The 22,899-nt window shown below is 42.6% G+C and overlaps 1 protein-coding gene across 8 annotated transcripts in view; it reads right to left on the bottom strand.

Annotated features, from left to right (window-relative positions):
- SPATS2L (spermatogenesis associated serine rich 2 like) overlaps positions 1–22,899 on the bottom strand; it is a 191,302-nt gene that overhangs the window by 4,756 nt on the left and 163,647 nt on the right. For all 8 annotated transcript variants that reach the window (XM_070800186.1, XM_019974579.2, XM_019974573.2 and 5 more), the window contains 3 exons: positions 11,966–12,024; positions 4,663–4,772; positions 1,290–1,392 (listed from right to left, as the gene is read on the bottom strand). In XM_070800186.1, coding sequence (XP_070656287.1) covers positions 1,290–1,392; positions 4,663–4,772; positions 11,966–12,024 — 272 coding nt within the window. The remainder of the gene's footprint in view (positions 1–1,289; positions 1,393–4,662; positions 4,773–11,965; positions 12,025–22,899) is intronic.

Raw genomic sequence — 22,899 nt, 5'->3', positions numbered from 1 at the left:
TGCACTGCCCTCCCCTCCTCAGATGGTGGGGTCTCTTGGCATCAGGGGCTAGCCCATTATCAAGCTGAGGTGGAAACTAGTCTGCGTAGTTAAATTTCCAACTGTGAATCATATAGTCTGGCTTTTTTCTACAAAATCTGGGGATGGAGAATGGCAAATGGAGTAGATTCTTTCATAAGAGAGGAAGTCTATAGAAAAAAAAGAAAATTTAAAAGAAAGGCAATCAGAAATTCAGATACTTGTCAAAGATAGGTGAACAAGGATGCTCACAGCAATGTTATTTTAATGGTGAGAAGATGGAAGCAATCTAAATGGCCACAATCCTGGGACTGTTTATGTCAATTATATTTAAGTAAATTATGGGTTAAAATATATTGACGTGGAAAAATGTCAACCATATATTGTGAAATGATAAGAGCAAATTCTCTTACTATATATGTATGTCATGTAGTATAGTAAATAAGATGCAGTATAATTAAGTACACTGCATAATTTACACAATAGATATATGTGCATAAAAGTGTGAATGAGCCTCGAAAGTAATGTCACGTTCTGTTTAATATGGCTGTGTAATTTTTAGATCAAGATTGTATTTTTTATACTCAGAGAAAAAATGCAATTTCCACTTTGAAAAAAAAAAAGTGCAGTCAGATCTCCATTTCTTAGCTCACTAAGAGGCTGTGGATATTCCATGTCCTTCATCTGTCCTTCCTACCTCCTTGTGACTGTCCTTGGAGCCACTTTAATGCAGGTTCCCACCTCCCTCAGTGGGTGGGCTGGAGCAGGGGGGAAAGAATCAGCCAATTTTGTTGCACGTTAACTGCTCTAATTAAGGGAGAGGCTTGGGAACTGCTGAGCAGTGCGTGTGTCACACACACACACACACACACACACAGACAGCTGGGCCTTTCACGACAATAGCCCATTGTTCCCAGACTTATTAGGAAGACTTGCTCTTCCCATAACAGGTCTCTGTAGAACCAGACTTTTGAAATCAGAGACACTTGATCCGGCAATGCTTAAGAAAAGTTTGCAAAAGGTATAAACTAGTTGACCTGTTCTGTTCTGCTTAATAAATCCTGGGGATTTACTGATGGGCAGTGGCATTTGAAGACTCGAAGTTCAGATCTTGACATTTTTAGTGACTCATGTCATGACCTTAGATCATTAAACCTCTTTAGACCTCACTTCAGGCCCCTGGGGGACCACACACCTGACATTTCCCATATTGACTCCAATAGTGCCAGCCTTACTCACACAGAATTATTTAGCAAGTATGCAGAACTCACTTTCTCCGCAGAGCATGATTTGGGCCTTGAGCTGTTCAATGTCACAGGAGAACCGGGCAGCTTTCCCGAGCTCTTCATCATATTTACGCTCGCTGACAAAGTGCTGCGGGGAAGAGACAGAACCCCATGATGACAGAAATGACTGAGACACGCTGTTGATCCATTCTCTCTGTTCTCCCGCCCCTGCTGTCGGTGTGAGAGCATCACCAGGTGGGGAGCAGGGCAACTCTGTGCTGGGGGGTGCCTTTCAAGCGGGCTTGGCTTTGTCCTGGAGCACAATCACCTTCTTGTTCTTGGGAACTCATGCAGGTCCTGTCTTTACCCTACGTGGGCTTAGACAAAACTGTGGTTCAGGCAAGATGAGTGTCTGGACTCATCTACTTAACCTTTCAGCATCCTACGCCCTCTTTCTGGCACTTCCTGTCCTGTTGTAAGTTATGGGATTCCCTTCTGGCCGTCTTGCTAATCTGCCCAATGGCCTGCTCAGCTATCATTCCTCATGAGAAAGTGTGTCAACCTTCCTAGACATCCATCTCCATTTTTAATAGGGGACCAGGAAGTGGTAAAGAACCTGCCTGCCAATGCAGGAGACGTAAAGACATGGGTTCGATCGCTGGGTTGGGAAGATCCCCTGGAGGAGGGCGTGGTAACCCACTCCTGTATTCTTGCCTGGAGAATCCCACAGACAGAGGAACCTGGTGGGCTACAGTCCACAGGGTCGCAAAGAGTCAGACACGACTGAAACAACTTAGCACACTTAGTAAGTCCAAAAAGCCTTTAGTAACTAGAAACCATTATCTTGAATGGTAGAATTTCAAGTGCTGTTAAGGGAAGTGGTAAAGAGATTACTTCTCAGTTCATTTAAAATTAAGATCTATGTGCAGATGACAGAGGGAGAAATACAGAAATAACTATGACTCAGTCCCTCTGTGAGTTTACCAGGGAGTTCACCATGTGGCAAGAGAGACAGATATCATAAAATAAAATATAAGGTAGAATGTAGTAGGTGCTTTAGGAATATGAAAGGGAAAGAAATTATTTCCTGCTGAGGGGAATTAGGGAAAGAGTTATGTAAGAGGAAGCATTTGAACTGGAACATTAAAAAAATATTGAACACTTACCAGACATGGGCCAAATTCTTAACAGATAATCTCATTTTTATCTGATTACATTATTATGAAGTCAGTACTGTTATTAACTCTGATTTACAGAGGGGGAAATGAGGTTCTAAGAATCTAAGAGAATACGTAATTAATCCAAGTTTGCAAGAGCTGGGCTGTTGCATTCCAAAGCCTGAGCTATCAACCATTTTACGAAGAGTAGGGTTTTGATAGGTAGAAATGAAACTTAGAAGATGAGTGGATTTCAATAGAGCAGGAAGCTGGCAATTTCATAGTCATCAAAATAAGTGTTTGTTATTTGTTTTGCCTTCCAGGATGTCTTTCTGGTTATCAGGACAGGTTTCACCAGCCAGCCCCACTCTCTATTCTAATCTGCTTGGGGACCAGAGAATGTCCGTGACATTGGAAGTGCATCTGTGTCCACAAGATGAAGGGTTTCTTCTACTGAAACTAATTAGCAATGGTCAGAACCTACTGGGGGTTCCTAGGTGGCACTAGTGCTAAAGAACCTGCCTGCTAATGCAGGAGACGCAGGTTTGATCCCTGGGTTGGGAAAATACCCTGGAGGAGGGCATGGCAACCCACTCCAGTGTTCTTGCCTGGAGAATCCCTGTGGATAGAGGAGCCTGGCGGGCTACAGTCCATGGGGTCACAAAGAGTTGGACACGACTGACGTGACTTAGCACACGTGCTCACACAATGTATACTGGAGTCTGGTGGTGGATTTTGTTCTGAATGGAAGAGTAGCCCTCAGTGGGGAAGACCAGATCTGCTCTAACAACTCCAGTCTTAGGGTGAATGACTGAGCTGGAGGAAGACAGTGGAGGCAGAAAGGCTGGTTGGGGAGGCCATTACAATCGACTGGTTGGAGGCAACAAAGACCAGGAGGGCAGGTGAGAAGGGAAAGACCTCTAGAACTTTTCAGAAGCTTCAGGGGAAGTCCTCACCTCCACAGGGCTCCCTTTCATGTCTAACCAGGACAGAGGGGACCAAAGAGTTACTTGCCACTTTCTACTATCCCCAACCACTTTTATGCTGGGATGGGCAGATAACCCTATTTAGAAAGCTAGCAGCAAATGTGTCTGCCTTCAACGTGGGAGACCCAGGTTCAATCTCTGGGTTGGGAAGATCCCCTGGAGAAGGAAATGGCAACCCACTCCAGTATTCTTGCCTGGAGAATTCCATGGACAGAGGAGCCTGGTGGGCTACAGTCCATGGGGTCACAAAGAGTTGGACACGACTGAGTGACTAACACACACAAATGTGACTTCAGAGCTCCCCGGTTCCCTGGAAGTTGGTCAGAAGCAGGGGTGCATGCGTATATGTGTATGTTTAGTATACTAGAGAAAAAGAGGGTATGGCAAATTTATTAACTGTGACTTCCTATCTTGTTGTAGATACTTTTTCTGCCTTTCTGGTGACAACTTCTCCTTCTGGTAACTGTACCCCAACACAATTTTGAAGATTCACAGCATTGGTGGATCTGTCAATCAAGACCTCTCTTGGCCAAATGGCAGATGTGACCCAAATGGAGGCAGTTCAGAGTCTCTCTCTGGGATTTGAATCAAGAGGGGGATGGCTCAGGGGGTGATGACATCTGGAGGTCACACTCGGATGGTGCCTGGAAGAGTGTCTGGTAATTACTGCTGCCTACATTCCTGCCCAGTTGTAGCCTGGAGTCTTCAGAGCACACTTTGCTTTGGGGAGCTACTTTCGTATTTTTTCCAATTCTACTTGTTCCAGAGGTTAGCAGAGTCAGCTTCTGTTGTGTGCCATTGAAGAAATCCAATAAATACATATTTGTGCATGGTATTCTTAATAAAAGGGCAAGTAAGCTAGAAAAGGATACAGGGAAGAAGTTGCCACATATTGCGCGTTCTTTAGAATCCTCACTGTTATACTAGGTTCATACTTTGTGTTCACATGTGTGCGGTTTATATGCATAAATTACATATGGTGAAAATAATATCCCCTTTCCCAGATATAATTTATGGTTGAATACATTTTATTTGGGTCACTTTCAATAGCCTGTACCTCTCCTCTGTAATGCTATATCCCTTCAACCCATAGTATATTTAAATACAGTGATTAGGTGGTTCTTTACCCTTCTGTATTCTCAATTTCAACCCTGTGAAAGAGAGCGGGGTGTCTGATTTAGATCCTCAGAGAGCAGTGCTCTGTGGATGCAGAACAAACATAATAGGGATCAGAACTCTGGCTCAGGGTTCAGGCTGTGATATTTTAGAACTGACCTTAATTTCTGCCCTGAGTTCGGCCAGCTGCATCTCTGCCATCTGACTGGCTAGATCAGTAAGTCTTTTTAGTTCTTCTGCTTTCTTTTGACGAGCAGTCAGGATTTCCACTGCCGAATAAGAAGGAATAATACGTTAACGCCAAGGATTTAGACATATTAAATGACCTAATTTCTTGGATTAGTTTTCCGTCTGCAGACTGATCACTTTGTTGGGCTATGGCTGTTTTCTGAATTGGTCACTGAGGTGGGCTGTCTCTGGGTGCTCAGCACCAACCACTCATTTTCATATGTCTTTATCCACCAAGCGTCAAACCAAACATGGTCCTTTCTGATTCACTGTACACCCACAATCTTCTTCATTTTCCCCACTGGCACCTGATCTCACTTACTTAATTTGGACTTTCAGATTTGTGCATTACTCAGAACAACAATCTCCAAGAAAAGAAACGTACAAATCCTATCTGAATGATGCTGCAAAGACAGGAGTGCACTAAGCAAAAGCCATTCTTGTGTGTGTGCTGTACTATTAAACTTGAACATTGGACTCTCTGAACTTAACACATATTCATGTAGGGCAACTAGCTGTGTTATTGAAATACGACATAACAGTTTTCCTTTATTAGCTTTCTGTGAGCTAGAAAATGCCTCTGCTTTTGCTACTCTGCAGATTTGTTTCCATTTTGCAACCAAAGAGAAGTTGCAGACCACAGTGTCTTGTTTTTGTTACGTGTCCACAATGGAAAAATTTCCAGAGAGAGTCAAAGCCTGCTTGAACTGAATTCATGTGCACTCTTTAGCATCTGCACATACAGAGAAGATACAAAGGAGTTTTCAGCATCACATTTCACACACTTGCCAGATGAACTAAAGGTTCAAGTAGATGTACAAGCGCACAGGTTAATTTATATGTTTGTGTATGTTCCCCAAAAGATCATGGAGCTCAAAGCAATCAAAGCAATGAATACAAATGCATTGGGTGAGATTTAAATAAGAAGTTTGATTTTATAATACATAGACTTGCAGTTCTCTCATTCCAGTCACATATGAATTGCCTTCATTTCTTTTGGACAAAGATTTTGAGTTATAACAAAAGTCCATCTAACTAATAGGATATGCACACGGAATTCACATTCCTGTCTCAGCTGAACAAAGGTCAACTGCTTTATTAGACCAGATTCACAGAGCACATGCCCAGCAAACAATGTGATTTCCCATTCTAAGAGTTCTTAATTGATAAATGTCCAAAATAGTCACTTCAAAAACCCCCAAAGATGTTCAGAATCAATCAAGAGTTAATATTTCCTGCAAACCATAAACCATTCTTCAGACAGGCTGAGGAACATCTTTTTTATGCTGATACCAGTGTCAAGATGTCAGTAAAATAACTGATCTGTAACTCTTAAAGCCTAATCATCTGCCAGACTACTCTAATCATGCTTTGATTATTTACTGGGATGCCCCCTGCCTCCCATTTACAATACCATGTAGCTGGGCAGAGGCTGAGCTGTGCCTGGTAGCATTTCAGGATACAGAGGAGCTGGAGAAAGCTTGTCCTGATGATGGGAGGCAAAGGAATTTTCATCGTATTACTGAATGATGTCCCAGGTTACCCAGTCACACTGGAAGTCACAAAAAGGTAGCCCACTATCACTTTTGGTGACAGGGTACATATATTTTGTTTGGTCCACACGTTGTTGTTGTTCAGTCGCTCAGGTGTATCCGATTCTTTGAGACCCCCATGAACTGCAGCACGCCAGGCTTTCCTGTCCTTCACGATCTCCCAGAGTTTGCTCAAACTCATGTCCATTGAATCCGTGATACCATCCAGCCATCTCATCCCCTATTATGCCCTTCTCCTCCTGTCCTCAATCTTTCCCAACCTCAGGGTATTTTCCAATGAGTCGGCTCTTTGCATCAGGTCCACACATTACGTTTACAAATAAATTGCCCATATTTGAAAATTAAGATATTCCATTTAAAAGCTGGATTTCCGGCTGTTATTTCTGGCCACAGTTGGCCAAGCACTCCCATATCAAAACCATTAGAGCTGAGGGGTCGCTGCCATGTTTACATGGAGCATGACACCCAGTGTGCCCTAGTCCACTGCTCCTCTGCCCCCACGCACCCTGTTTGACTCACTAATGTTACCTTCCTGGCCCCTGTGGGCATTTCCAATTCAGAAACTGCACATTTAGTTCTTTGTATTTATGATTACTAGGACCTAGGACACAGTGCGTGCCCAATATGTTTGCTGAATGAAAGATTCCAATGAATGGATCAGTGCATTACTTAACAGGAATACGCAAAGAAAGGCAGAAGTTCCTTTTCTACAGGGCCACTTAAGAATACCTAGGACTCATACCTTCGATTGGGCTTCCCAGGTGGTGCTAGTGGTAAAGATGTCCAATGCAGGAGACATGAGATATGCAGGTTCAATCCCGGGGTGGGTAAATTCCCTGCAGAGGGTAATGGCAACCCACTCCAGTATTCCTGCCTGGAGAATCCCGTGGACAAAGGAGCCTGGCAGGCTACAATCCATGGGTCACAAAGAGTTGGACACAGATGAAGTGACTTAGCATACACTCAGGCATACCTTTGATTAATCAATTATTTCCCATTATAATTCAACATATGGGTGGGACTAAAGCCTAGCGAATGAGAAAATGATTCTTGAGGAGGAAGATGAAATGAGGTGCTTTCCTCTGGCAAAGTAAGATAAATGAGAAATTCTGAAGGTCCAGATTTGATGAGCAGCTAGTAAGGGGTCAGTAGACCCCGAGTGACTACACAGTTAAACAGATCTGACTTTTTCTTAACGGATCATTTGTGGGACTGGTGACAATTAGGGGTGATTGTTCTTTTTGATTACGTAGAATTTGGGCATTCATACCAAACAAAAGATTTGGTAGAAATAGATATAAATGGGCCCTAAAATAGGAATGCAGGTGCAAGATCACCAATAAATTCCGAGTTTACACTCATGCAAATGTGCATGGGAATGAATACTTTGCATCAGCAAGTGTTGGGATGAGTTTTACATATAGTCTCATTAACATTTCAAAGATTTCCATTATGAAAAAGCCCTAAAACTTGAGATCAAAAGCCAATATTTTCTGGGGGAGAAGTCAACATTTTCACCTCGGAAAAATCAATGACAGAAACAGAAAGCAAAACCAAAACAGATCAGTTCCTAAAATTCATTGATCCTATAATTTAAAATAGAATGCTTTGAAAGCACCATCCTTTGAGAAATTTGTAGAAAGAGACAGTTCCATATGGCTTTAGATTTTCACTGCATTCAAGACTCGATTAATATTATTTATGTAGTTTTATAAACAGTCATCTGGTATGCTGAAATCCATTTCCTCAATAGGATTTATACTTTCCTTCAAGTTTCTGGAATACATTAGAAGCTTGTTCATATTACCTGAACCATAGAAAATTTCAGGGCTTCTTGAATAATACTCCTTAGCAGAGTGTGTACTTGAAATCCTGGCGGGTAGGGGACCAGGAGCTGGGGCAGAAGTAGCTCTTTAAACACAAAGTGTCTTTGAAATCCTTTTGATTCCTTAAAAATTCTGGTGAATTTTGCATTTTGCTTCATAATAAATCTGTGTTCCATTAATATAATGTTTTCTTCCCATTTCTAGTAAATTCGACACTCTGGGAACATGCTTGTCTAGGCCTCCAATTCTCTGGGCAGCCAAAGTTTGAGATCATAGCACTACAGCATCTTCAGTTTCTTCATCTGTAATATGTAATAACTGTATACCCCTCACAGGATTATTATGGAACTAAATGAAATAGCCTATGTGAACTGTTTTGACTAGTATACTAAAAAACCCTAACTAAAAATACTATTAATAAAGTGAGATATATTTATCTATTCTCTTATTGCAGTTGCATTAATGCTCACTAATACTGGATCCCACAGCCCATGGATACTGAATTAACTATAATGATTCACTAACACAATTAAGTACTTACAGTCTTCCCAGCTTTGTGTTAGGTGTCATGAGGAATGGAGAAGCTTACGTTATGATTAGGGAAATGTGGCTTATATCATGTGCAGGAAATGGAAAATGTGGAAAACATCTTGAGACCATAGATAAGGAGGCTCAAATGGTGGTTGTAAAGACAATCTGGGGCTTCCCGTGTGGTGCAGTGGTAAAGAACCCGCTTGCCAATGCAGGAGACGCAAGAGATGCGGGTTCGATCCCTGGGTCAGGAAGATCCTCTGGAAGAGGGCATGACAACCCACTCCAGAAATCTTGCCTGGAGAATCTCATTGACAGAGTAGCCTGGTGGGGTGTGGTCAACAGGGTCGCAAAGAGTTGGACACGACTGAAGTGACTTAGCACGCACAAAGACAGTTCAGTACTTTATAGAGAGATTTAATGGTTTCTTCTTCTCACACATACGTGTGTCACCTGAGAGGCTGCATAACTTACCATCTGACCCCTGTTTTTCTCAGGGGGTTGAACTAACTTCTTTACTAAGATGGGCTTTCTCTTTTGGACACACTGCATCAGGCACTGTGCCAAGTGTCCGACATGTGTCTTCTTCTCTCTTTACAGTAACTATTTGAGATAGACACAAATGTTATGCCCCCCTTTCCTTTTATTTTTAATTTTAATAACTTTCTATTTAACCTAGTATATCACAATATATCATTCTTTCAACAGGTCAGCCATACAGAAATTATGGGTGTGATATTTACTTTTTTTTTTTTTTAAGATATTCAGTCTTTGAAAACTAGTGTGCATTTTACATTCAGCACATTTCAATTTAGCCTAGCCACATTTTAAGTGCTTGGTAGCTGCGTGTGTTATGTCCCCTTTTCTGATAAGGAATCTGGCTTTGAGAACATCACAGAATAGTTCAAGGTCACACAGCCAGTAAAATGGGTGGAACTTGGATGTGATTTCAGTTCTGTTCACCTCCAAGGTAAGTGAACTGGCTTCCCCAGGGCGCTGGGCAGTTCTACCCCAGGACAGATTCTTGAAGTTAGGGGTATCCTGTGAACCCATCTCGCTGGTTCAGCTAGCCTGACGGTTCTGAGTCTGCAGTTCCAGACCTATCTGTCTGCTGCGTGTCCCACTCTCCACCAGTGCTTAGCACATACAGAGCACACAGTAAATGCTCACTGACTGAATCAGTTTTAAAAATAGGGATGCTCTCCAGAGATGCCCCAAATCCCACAGGTCTTGGGATCGAATACTATTGTCCCAAGGAGGAAGAATGAACACTTGAAATCTGAAGCCTTCTGTTAACCTCTGAGAAAATGATGTGCTAGTAACTTTCTATTTTGGTGCTAGAGAAACATTTGTGTTTGCGTTGGAAGTTAGCATTTTTGTCATTAGGAAATGGAACTGAAAATAAGCTGTACCCAAGAAACAGGGAAAATCCCGTCATGGGGTAATCTACTGCTACTGAAGAAATCAACAAATTCCATAAAAATAAAATATTTTCACAATCAAAGGGATTGTGAAAATATCTAAATATTCCATAGCTTAACCCTGGATCATATTTAGTTTTATTTAATAAAACCTGCTGTATTTTAGATTCTAAAATGTTGTTTAAAATTATTTAGAAAAGTCATCTAACAAAAATAATGATAGCTATTTTTCATAAAATGACTACTGAATTATGGCCAAGGGCCAGGCAAGAAAAATATTAAAAGAATGAAGAATTTGGTCTGATCCTCCACTGATTAAAAAAAAAAAAAAAAGCACTGAAGTCAAAAGTACAGGAACTTAGCTGAAAGCTGATTGGGGATGCAGACTGCCATTTATCCAATTTATGAGATAAGATTTGGGAAAGGATGAAGAATTTAAAATGCCTAGAAGATAAAAATTGTAAAACTAAATCCCAGCTGAAAAATATGGTCTTAGGTTTCCCATTAACAAAGCAGATGAATTTAAAAATAAAAGAGGGATCAACATGTCCACTTGTGTTGAATTTGACTAAGCAGTCTTGTCTCAGCTGAAATTTCCAACTTATGAATCTCAGCCTATCTGAGATGGCAAATCCACCCTACTGGCTGTTGAGCAACTTTACAACAGTAGAAAGGTTTAGAAATAGGTGTAAAAATAGTAAAATAAATCAAACCCAGAGTACTAATATTTTGTGTTAAATTTAGAAAAAATTTTGTAATGATCAAGACTGCCTATGTGTGTTCATTATTTTATATATAGAATATTCTGTATCTTAAAGCAATCTCACTTGTGATTTCAATTTAAAACATTTCTTTTGGAGTGTTAAGTTGTTAGGTGTCAGTGAATCTGACTGAGTTTGTAAACAGAATTGGAGTGTTTTAAGAGAATTTCATTTAGTACATCTCTGAAAGTGAAAGTGTTAGTTGCTCAGTGGTGTCCCACTCTTTGCAACCCCATGGACTGCAGCCCACCAGGCTCCTCTGTCTATGGAATTCTCCAGGCAAGAATACTGGAGTGGATTGCCATTCCCTTCTCCAGGGGATCTTCTCGACCCAGGAATTGAACCCAGGTCTTCTGCATTACAGGCAGATTCTTTACCATTTGAGTCACCAGGGAATTATTAATCTTGTAAGTGTTGCTTAAGAGCTTGGAATACTTTGCTGGTTAGCTTTGTGAGTTTGCCTTCTCAGGTTTCTGAAGTGCTTGAAAAAATAAGCTATATTAAATTTACAAATGTAATTCAAAATATTAAGGGGAATTGAAGTAACTTTCAAATAGAACAAATTTTTTAGGGGAACTGAATTTGGTAAACTTGAGCGAGTTGAAAGAACAAGTGAAAAGGATTGTACAAGTAAAATAGCAATATTTGTAAACTATAAGGCTTAAAAACTTATATTTTAAAAATTTGATATTCAATATCATTTTAAACCCAGTTAATTATAAGTAGTCCTATTTAGGCACAAAAGTCTCCTGGACTTTAAATAAACCCAAGTGACACCTATTTTTTGCTGCATGCATTCTGCCCTCTGCTCAGTGGGTGCTTCTGTTCCATCCTTTTGGCCCCCACTCAGAATCTGACTTAGATGGTAAAGAATCCGCCTGCAATGAAGGAGACCTGTGTTCAGTCCCTGGGCCAGGAAGACCCCCTGGAGATGGGAATGGCTACCCACTCCAGTATTCTTGCCTGCAGAAGTCCATGGACAGAGGAGCCAGGTGGGCTACAGTCCATGGGGTCACAAAGAGTCGGACATGACTGAGCGACTAACGCTTTCACTTTTATTCAGAATCTATATCACTGTCATCTGACCTATTGATTACTTCTGATTGGGAGGCTCCTTATCGAACAACCATGTGTCTACTTACTGGCTTCTTCTTTAACTTTATCCATTTCTGCCATTAATGAAACTTCTTTGTCAATGATGCTGGGGGGAAAAAAAAACAAAAGCAAAGAATGGTTAATCAAAGATAAACTTTTAATAGGCACAGGAAATAAAAGAAAAATTATTTTCATTAAACAAAATACAAGATTACCATAAATATTTCTATGTTACAATGCCAGCAGCAGGCTCTGCCTTTCCAAAAATGAGGCAACATGGTAGGGATGCTCCCAGTGTTACACAGTGACATCTGCTGATTAAATCATTGTCAGCAAATCTAAAAACACAAGCCTTTTCAGACTTTCGGAATTGCACTGCTTTGAATTTCAATTTGGGAGTATTTTTGCCCTATGAATTTTCAAAGTTCCAAAACAATATAATAAGTATCTAAAAATCTGGCACTCAGTTTATCAAGGCCTGTAATTCTCAAATGTCGCTATGGTTCACTCTGCCAGAATCGGTCTGGGAGGGAGAGAGAGGGCCCAGTTCTGATGCAGAGGGTCCTAGGAAACATGGGTCTGGGTCAATCCATCCACATGTTCTATATTGAGTCCATGCTTTCTCGTTCACCCAAATAAGCATTTCAAGGTCAAATTAACCTTTTCCATTATATTTAATGTACTTATTGGTTAGTCCTTTGAAAAGGTATGATCTGGAAAAGTAATAATTATCTGTCCAAAAGTTCCTCTCTCATCCTAACTCCTTGCTCCCCTTCCAGAATCAACACATCACAAATCACTTATATATCTTCTCACAGATTTTTATGTGTATATAAGTAGAGATGCCAGACTTTTAAAGTTTTCATCTCAACCATAAATATTTCAATATAGATAGCTCAAAGATAAAAACTTTGGGGGGATGTAACCACAGTATTACTACAATACCTAAAAACATTAACAATAATTTAATGTTATCAGATATATACTCAGTATTCAAAATTTCCTAATTGCTCCATAGTTTTTTATTTTTTAACTGTTTGAACCAGGATCTAAATGAGGCCTATTCATGACAATTGGTTGACTGTCCCCTATATCCATTGTAATCTATACATTTCCTCCTATTTCTCTTTATTTTTTTTCCTTTGAAATTTATTTGTTAAAAAAAAAAACCAGGCTACGTGTCCTGTAGAGTTATTCAAGGTCTTAATTTTGCAGACTGCACGTCCATGGTATTATTTAACCCAATCTTTTCTATTTTCTATAAATTTGCTACAATATAGAAATTTGATTAAATTCAGATTTGTTTCTTATTTCAGGAGAAATTATTTTATGTTATATACTTCTGTCACAGGACTGGAAAAGGTCAGTTTTCATTCCAATCCCAAAGAAAGGCAATGCCAAAGAATGCTCAAACTACCACACAATTGCACTCATCTCACACGCTAGTAAAGTAATGCTCAAAATTCTCCAAGCCAGGCTTCAGCAATATGTGAACTGTGAACTTCTTGATGTTTAAGCTGGTTTTAGAAAAGGCAGAGGAACCAGAGATCAAATTGCCAACATCTGCTGGATCATGGAAAAAGCAAGAGAGTTCCAGAAAAACATCTATTTCTGCTTTATTGACTATGCCAAAGCCTTTGACTGTGTGGATCACAATAAATTGTGGAAAATTCTGAAAGAGATGGGAATACCAGACTACCTGACCTGCCTCTTGAGAAATTTGTATGCAGGTCAGGAAGCAACAGTTCTGGACATGGAACAACAGACTGGTTCCAAATAGGAAAAGGAGTTTGTCAAGACTGTATATTGTCACCCTGCTTTATTTAACTTATATGCAGAGCACATCATGAGAAACGCTGGACTGGAAGAAACACAAGCTGGAATCAAGACTGCCGGGAGAAATATCAATAACCTCAGATATGCAGATGACACCACCCTTATGGCAGAAAGTGAAGAGGAACTCAAAAGCCTCTTGATGAAAGTGAAAGTGGAGAATGAAAAAGTTGGCTTCAGATCAGATCAGATCAGATCAGTTGCTCAGTTGTGTCCGACTCTTTGCGACCCCATGAATCGCAGCACGCCAGGCCTCCCTGTCCATCACCAACTCCTGGAGTTCACTCAGACTCACGTCCATCGAGTCAGTGGTGCCATCCAGCCATCTCATCCTCTGTCGTCCCCTTCTCCTCCCACCCCCAATCCCTCCCAGCATCAGAGTCTTTTCCAGTGAGTCAACTCTTTGCATGAGGTGGCCAAAGTACTGGAGTTTCAGCTTTAGCATCATTCCTTCCAAAGAAATCCCAGGGCTGATCTCCTTTAGGATGGACTGGTTGGATCTCCTTGCAGTCCAAGGGGCTCGCAAGAGTGTTCTTCAACACCACAGTTCAAAAGCATCAATTCTTCAGCACTTAGCCTTCTTCACAGTCCAACTCTCACATCCATACATGACCACAGGAAAAACCATAGCCTTGACTAGACGAACCTTTGTTGGCAAAGTAATGTCTCTGCTTTTGAATATGCTATCTAGGTTGGTCATAACTTTCCTTCCAAGGAGTAAGCGTCTTTTAATTTCATGGCTGCAGTCACCATCTGCAGTGATTTTGGCTCAACATTCAGAAAACGAAGATCATGGCATCCGGTCCCACCACTTCATGGGAAATAGATGGGGAAACAGTGGAAACAGTGTCAGACTTTATTTTTCTGGGCTCCAAAATCACTACAGATGGTGAGTGCAGCCATGAAATTAAAAGAAGCTTACTCCTTGGAAGAAAAGTTATGACCAACCTAAATAGCATATTCAAAAGCAGAGACATTACTTTGCCAACAAAGGTTCGTCTAGTCAAGGCTATGGTTTTTCCTGTGGTCATGTATGGATGTGAGAGTTGGGCTGTGAAGAAAGCTGAGCACCGAAGAATTGATGCTTTGGAACTGTGGTGTTGGAGAAGACTCTTGAGAGTCCCTTGGACTGCAAGGACATCCAATCAGTCCATTCTGAAGGAGATCAGCCCTGGGATTTCTTTGGAAGGAATGATGCTAAAGCTGAAACTCCAGTACTTTGGCCACCTCATGCGAAGAGCTGACTCACTGGAAAAGACTCTGATGCTGGGAGGGATTAGGGGCGGGAGGAGAAGGGGACAACAGAGGATGAGATAGCTGGATGGTATCACTGACTCGATGGATGTGAGTCTGGGTGAACTCCGGGAGTTGGTGATGGACAGAGAGGCCTGGTGTGCTGCAATTCATGGGGTCGCAAAGAGTCGGACACAACTGAGCGACTGATCTGATCTCATATACTTCTGTCAGCAGACACACAACAGGACATACTTATAAATATTCCTCTTGAAAAAAAAAATAAAACCTGAATGTGCTCAGATTTCTACATTTCAAAATAAATGTAAAGGAAGTACAATGAACATCTCTAATGATTATTATATTAGTAGCTATTGGTGGTCATTGCCTAGATCAACAGGATTTGAAAAATGAGAATATTTGAATTCTCTCAATCTTTCATTTATTTACTGAAAACTTCCCTAAAGAGAAATTTCCTTTACCAACTATTTGGTTATCATGAAGTACAGTTTGCATAGATGAGTCAGGATAAATGCTTGGTTCTCCCCTTTTATTTATCAGTTTTCAAAACAATAGTTGGTTCCTGCAAAAGTAATCAATTAGATGATTTTTTTTTTTGCTGGTTTGTATAGTTTAATTACGAACCCATATTTAATGTACTTCAATACACTTATTACTTTATTATACTCAGATTGTTCCAACAGATGTACTTTTTGTTCTCCATCAGATGTACTTTTAAAATTTAAAGTGTGTTGAAAGTCTTTTCCCCTTAAGAGAAAATATTGTGTAGTATTTGTCAAGGTAGGAAGTGGTTCCTGGGATGTATCTATGTCTAAGAGTTTAGGGCTCCTCAACCAGTGATATAACCTAAGCACTTAGAGAGTAATGACTGTTTGCTGAAGAGCTTGGCTCTTTCCAACCAGGAAATCCTAATGGAAAGAGCTGACGTGAACAAGGAATGGCAAATTCTCCAGAACTGGGCTTCAAGCCTAAACCATCAAGCGCAGACACGTGGCTGAAGGTCACTGGCTATGACCATTTTGGTGGAATTAGCATATTAGAGGATTGTGCCTAATTTATTGACATTAAGTACATATGATGTCAGGGTGTTAACATAGGAAATACATGACGCAGAAAGATGGACGGCGAGAAGAAAGTCTTTATCCCATCCCTGTCCCAGTTTACTTAGTCCCCGTGCCTGGAGGTATCTATTTGCTACGAGTTTCTTGTGTTTCTTTTTGGAGATCATAAACCAGCATATGTTCATGAATTGTATGAAATGCTGGGTTAAGTCAATAGGCTTGTACTCCTGCAATTATCAGGTATATTTAGCTTTCCTGTAAAGTTCACAAATGCAGCTACATAGAGGTCAAGTGAATGGAGCGAGCAATTCTATGCTAGTTTAGGAAAACAAGGGTAATGGATAAGCTGGTAGGGAGCTTAGGTGAGAACCTAGAGACCTGGGGTCAGGAGCCCAAATGATGACAACATGCTAAGCTATTCTGCCTGAGAAAATGCTTTGAATTTTTACAGTCAATCTTGAAGGAAATCAACCCTGAACATTCACTGGAAGGACTGATGCTGAAGCTGAAGCTCCAGTACTTTGGCCACCTGATGTGAAGAGCCAACTCATTGGAAAAGACCCTGATGCTGGTAAAGATTGAGGGCAGGAGGAGAAGGGGACGAAAGAGTATTAGATGGTTGGAGAGCACCACTGACTCCATGAACATCAGTTTGAGCAAACTCTGGGAGATAGTGAAAGACAGGGAAGCCTGGTGTGCTGAAGGCCACAGGTTTGCAAAGAGTCGGACACAACTTAACAACACAGAAAGGGAGATGAAAAGAGAGAGAGTCAGCCAGGACGGTGGGAGCTGTGTAAGGGTGAAGAGGCTGGGAGAAATGACTGGTAGTGAGGTGAGCAAAGGAGCTTCCAGAAGCAGGAGGACCACATGTGCTACTGTGAGGTGTCCACTGTGAGGTGTGTGAGGTAAACCTTGCTTGGGGCATCCAGACCTTCACCACACTTGGTGTGAGTGGTCTGAGTGTGTGTGTATACACACACACACACACACACACACCCCATAGACCCTCACACACACAGACTGAGGAAGTGGCTGAGTGTCAAGTCTGCATCAGTGCAGGGCTGAGGAGATGGGAAGAGGTCACAGCCTGAAGGCAGAGTGCAGGTGAGAATGTGGGGGTCTGGCCCACGTCCCTGAACTAACACAAATCTCAGGGCTTTTGACTTTCTGCACACACGGAACTGGAGTCCAGGGGGCTGGGACTCTGCTGACTTATGGGCTGCAGGTCATGTGAGACTTGCTCTCTTCTCTTCATCAGCACTGTGAAGCCGGGTTGCCCAGTTGGGGTGGCTATACAGGATACGCCACAAAGAGCACGAGGAAACTCTAGTCTGTGGAGAGACTGACACATCATTCAGCCACTGGACAGATATTAGCTGAGGGTGGGGCTGGGGATACAGCTGTGGATTTAAAAAAAACAGATTCCTGCCATCCTTGTGGAGCCTACATTCTTTTGGGGGAGCTGAGAGGAAGAAGGTGAGAGGACCTGTTGAGCTTATGGGGGAAACAGTGAAACACAGATGGAGAGAGAAGAAAATGACAATGGTGAGAAGAGGAACTTAGGATTCCCCACCCTCCATCAACCACAAGGCTAAGATTAGAGTCTCCAAGTCCTGAGTTAATGCAAGGTACACGTGATACCAGATGGGGTGTCTTTAGATTTCAAGGGACGGGACGGGGCAGACTGCAGTCAGAAAGCCATGACAGCCTCCACAATCCCCATGGCCTCAGTCCCCAAACAGGACCATGGACCCTGTGGCTTGTCCATGTGCTGGGTGAGGAAGATGGTGTAGGAAGGGGCCTTTGCTAATTTCTTTATCAGCTATAAGATTATAGTTAATTTTTGTTGATTAAACTTGTTAACATAATTATGTGCTCAGAGAGTTTACAAGATGGACATTTGGGGTATAATCTGTATTCCTAGGTCTAACATGTATTAAACAAAGCTGGACATTCACACCACGGTTAGTTCAGGCCTCCTGGGCTAGCAACAGGAGGGATGAAGGCCACACACAATAAATTGTTAATCTGTTTAATGCCCACTGGAGGAACTGAACTGAACTGGAGGATGTGAAAAGCCTGTGAAGTTGGCATCAAACTATGCCTCCACTCCTCTGGGTATTTCAACAAAAAGACCGTCCTCAAGCATCTTAGTAATTCAAGCACTGCTATGTATGATTGCTTTCAAAACTCATGCATCAAGGCGAGCCAAGGGATCTCTGCTGCATCAGGACCCTGCTCAGAATATATGAGCTGGATGCAAAGCAGGATTAAGGTGCTGGCCCCAGGCAGTGCCCCAGGACCTCTCCTGTGAGAATCAGTAAGGTGAACCTGAGAATTCCACTGTATTCTTTTGTCCTTTCAAGGCAGCAGGTTTCTGGAAGGGAAGACTAAGGGAAGAGGATGTGGAAGTTGCAAAGGAGGATGGGACAGTGGAGGCTGACAGGCTGTCAGACAGCAAGGAAACAGCATCATAGCATGCTGAGAGCCAGTTCAAAGGAAGGTCCAAGCGGAAAGGCTGTGTCTAACACCTTTATGGCTGCTCCCTGAGGCTTGCAGGATCTTAGGTCCTCGACCAAGGAGCGAACCCATGCAGCGAGATCATAGAGTCCTAACCACTGGACCACCAGGGAAGTCCCCGAGCCTAACACCTTCTAAATACCCACAGTGCCTGGTGTCATGTCCAACTTTCTGAGCAATTTCATCAGTGCCATTCACAAGTCCCACGAAAATTTCTTAGAGACACAAGGACAGAGATACACACTGAAGGGGTGTCTGGTGGGAAACAACTCTGTGGGCTGGGCAAGGGCAGAGGGTGCTGGGCAAAATCCAGGAGGGAGTGTTAGGAGACAGGGAGGGTAGGAGGGAGGAATGGCACTGGAGAGTTGACGAGCCACAGAAAAATCAGTGTCACTGTCCCATCCCTGCTGCAGAAGCAGAAAGGTCAAGTGTGGGCTTTCAAGGTACCACTGTGTGTAGACAGACAGCAGCCTCCAGATGAGAGCTGTTTGTAACTTACACCCCGAGAGTGTGCCCTGTGCCCCGCACATTAGGGAGAGCACCAGTGCATCACTACAGTGAGTTCATTCAAGCGTCCTAACAGACACCCTGGGAAGTATGAGCTCCTCTCTCCCCTCACCACAGGGCTCTGGCACATGCCCTTCCTGTTGCTGGAAGACCTTTCCTCCCCAACCCTGCCTTTCTTCATCTCCTTCTCTTGGTGGCATCTTTCAGGTCTCTGCTTAATCATCCATTCTTCAGAGAAACTCTGAAGGAGTTTTAAAAAACTTCCATTCTTAGACTTTATGATCTTAGACTATTGTGAGCTGCTCGACAAAAACGGCTTGATAGTGATGAATGGAAGGGAAGACAGCATATTCATTTTTCTACAGCATAACAGTAATGAAACTCCTTAATTGGTATATTGTAGTGCTTGCATATAAATCATGTTTATGCAAAAATTTATATAACTTTTGTCACTGATGGAATCTAATCATTTGAGACACAAGCTTATGAATAAAAGTACAATGATATTCACAAAACCTCACAGGGTTTGGCTCAGAATCAAAACATGTAGAGAATGATTCTGTTTGCAAATTGGGAGGGTAATAAATTATTGAAATTTGTACTTTCCCCACACTAATCATCTGCGATTCTAGATTTGGGGTATATTTGCTTTTCAAAGGTGACACTTGGAAGAAACACGGAAGTCTTTAATCAGCTTTCTGCTGACCACTGAAAGTTTTCTAAATAGCTGGATAAAGTCCTCAGAAAGGCACCAGACTGAAGACAGACACTATCAAACATGTTCTACATAAACTGAGCTCACAAAAAAAACCCATGCTGACCTCACATGTTTCAGACGCGCCCTTTATCCTTCCAAAAACACATCTTCTAATTTTATCTAAACTGCCTAGATAGTAAAATTTTATCCTGTTGCCGTAAAAAAGCTTTTATTATTAAAGCAATAAGGTGTAAGGAGAGGAAGATTACCATGGCCCAGGCTTTAGGGTTTATTATATAGTTAATCACAGAGATAAAGTGTCATTTTATAAAAATGTTTCCACTGTCTTGATTCCTTTCTATAGAGGACTAATCATAACAATAATAAAAAGAATCAGAAAGGCACTTCCGCAGGAAGAGATTTATCACGTTCTTCTCTGTGAAAGACTTCTTTAAATGTGGAGGCAAAGACACAGAGAGACAAAACGGCTTCATTTGAGAGCTCGGAAGAGCCATGTAGAGTCGGGTGTGTTTCATGAATAAAGATGCCCTCATGGGGAGCAGCTACTGGACTATCACTGGGTGAGAAGCTGGAGAGCAGAAGCTACTGGCAGATACTGAGGAAGGGAAGGTAGGATTTCAAAGGGAGATGAACAAGATCTCCAACAGCAGCCAGAGTCAGATGTTAAAGAGTTAAAACTAGGCCATACTTCATCTTCCTGTGCTGGTCTCAGGGAGGCCGTAGTGAGAGAAACTGCCTGTGAGCATCTGATCCCAGACAATTCTGCTTCATGACCTTCTGGCGGATGAAGGGCTTCCATGTAGAGCTTTAACTCTGGGGCTGCCAAGCAGAACCAAGTGGAAGAAAAAGAGCTTCAGGAAGCAGACACAGCCCGTGCTCGCCAGGAGGATGAGCACGAGGCAGAGCCTCCGGACCGCCGGTCCCTTGAGAGAGAAAAACATTGTGGAGACTGGACTTCCTGGTGATCCCGTGGTGAAGACTCCACCTGCCAAGGCAGGGTACACGCTTCGATCCCTGGTCTAGGAAAATGCCACATGCCGTGGGGCAATTGAGCCCTCGCGCCACAACTACTGAAGCCTGCGCTTCTAGAGCCTGAGCTCCGCTGTAAGAGAAGCCGCCGCAACGAGAAGCCCACGCACCACAACTAGAGACTAGCCCCCACTCACTGCAACTAGAGAAAAGCCCTCGCAGCAACAAAGACCCAATGCAGCCAAAAATAAAAAAATAATTTTAAAAAGAAATGTGGAGATGGCTACGGAGGAAGGATTCTACTGAATGCTAAGGGGATAGCTATGACAAACCTAGACAGCATATTAAAAAGCAGAGACATCACTTTGCCAACAAAAGTTGGTATAGTCAAAGCTATGGTTTTTCCAGTAGTCATGTATGGATGTGAGAGTTGGACCATAAAGAGGGCTGTGCACTGAAGAATTGATGCTTTCGAACTGTGGTGTTGGAGAAGACCTTGAGAATCCCTTGGACTGCAAGGAGATCAAACCAATCTATCCTAAAGGATATCAACCCTGAATATTCATTGGAAGGACTGATGCTGAAGCTCTAATAATTTGGCCACCTGATGTGAAGAGCCAACTCATTGGAAAAGACTTGGATGCTGTGAAAGATCAAGGGCAGGAGGAGAACACGGCGACAGAGGATGAGATGGTTGGATGGCATCACAGACTCAATGGACATGAGTTTCAGCGAATTCTGGGAGATGGTGAAGGACAGGGAAGCCTGTCCATGCAGTCCATGGGGTCTCAAAGAGACACAACTTAGCAACTAAACTTGTAACAACAACAAAAGGGGATGTTTCACCTCTCCTTGTTGTTGCTCAGTCACTCAGTCATGTCTTTTCCTGGCCTGTATCAAATAGCTTAAAGCAGGGTAATATACAAATATCTCCCCTCATCTTGGGCTCTGCTCCTTACTGCGGCATCAGGAGTAAGAACTGTGACCATGGGAGGAAGGCTAGCTGAGTGCCTGGCAGCCTCGTAGTGCCTAGTGGCTGCTGTGTGGACCCTGAGCTGGGAGCAGGTGCTGATGGGAGAGACCACCGGTACTGCTCAGAGTTTAGGCATCAACATCTCTTGCCCTGGAAGAAAGGATTGAGCCCACCAGGTGGAGGGCAGAAAACCTCCCTTTATCCACTTCGGGTGTACTATACTATTACCACGGGAACCATCTCTAGTCCACTCCCCAATATATTGCCAAGAATTCTTGGGCCCAGGGCAAAACTAGTCAGGGGCTTCAGTTCACCCATTTCTCAACTATTTCTGCTGCCAACAAAGGTGTTCCTGGCCTGGTAGGCACACACACAGCAAGACTGCACATGGTTCTCTATTCCTGGGGTCAGGAGAACAGGTGCCCACAAATGGTGCCCACGCTCTTGCATGGCTGCCAGTTCCGTGTTCCTCCTTTCTCCCTTCTGCTCCCTGAAGACTAGCAGAATATGCCACCCCAAAACACGGCACTTCGGTATATTGATTACTGTGAACACTATGGGCAGTGAAAAACAGCAAATGCAGCGAGACACGTTCTCAGATGTGCTTCAGGACAGATTGTTCAAAAGGAGCTCAGTTGTCATACACCCACCTCCTTTCCCAGGAGTTTTCACCAAACAGGGAGGATGCTGACATCACAGGAGAGACTAGAATTGACACCACAGTCAGACTTTGTCACAAGCTGTCATATACTTCCTGGGCTTCCCAGGTGGCGCCAGCTGAGTGTGCTGCAGTCCATGGGGTTGTAACGAGACACAACTTTGTCTTTTGGTAAAGAACCTGCCTGCCAATACTGGAGACATAAAGAGACATAGGTTCGATCCCTGGGTCTAGCAGATCCCCTGGAGGAGGGCATGACAACCCACTCCAGTATACTTGCCTGGAGAAATCTATGGACAGAGCAGCCTGGCAGGTTACAGTCCATAGGGTCACAAGGATGCAGACATGACTGAAGTGACTTAGCAGCAGCAGCAGCCCTTCCATTTGCTCTTCTAAGGACCAGTTCATCTTTCCTAAAAATCATGCACTCTCCCCTCAGAGATCTATATGCCTCTCCTCTTTCCCCTTTAAGATGGTATTTAATCCTG

The sequence above is a fragment of the Bos indicus genome, chromosome 2 (assembly GCF_029378745.1).
Source record: "Bos indicus isolate NIAB-ARS_2022 breed Sahiwal x Tharparkar chromosome 2, NIAB-ARS_B.indTharparkar_mat_pri_1.0, whole genome shotgun sequence".
NCBI classification, from domain to species: domain Eukaryota; kingdom Metazoa; phylum Chordata; class Mammalia; order Artiodactyla; family Bovidae; genus Bos; species Bos indicus.
Note: the sequence above shows the minus strand (reverse complement) of the source record. Positions and strands in the feature narration are given on the sequence as shown.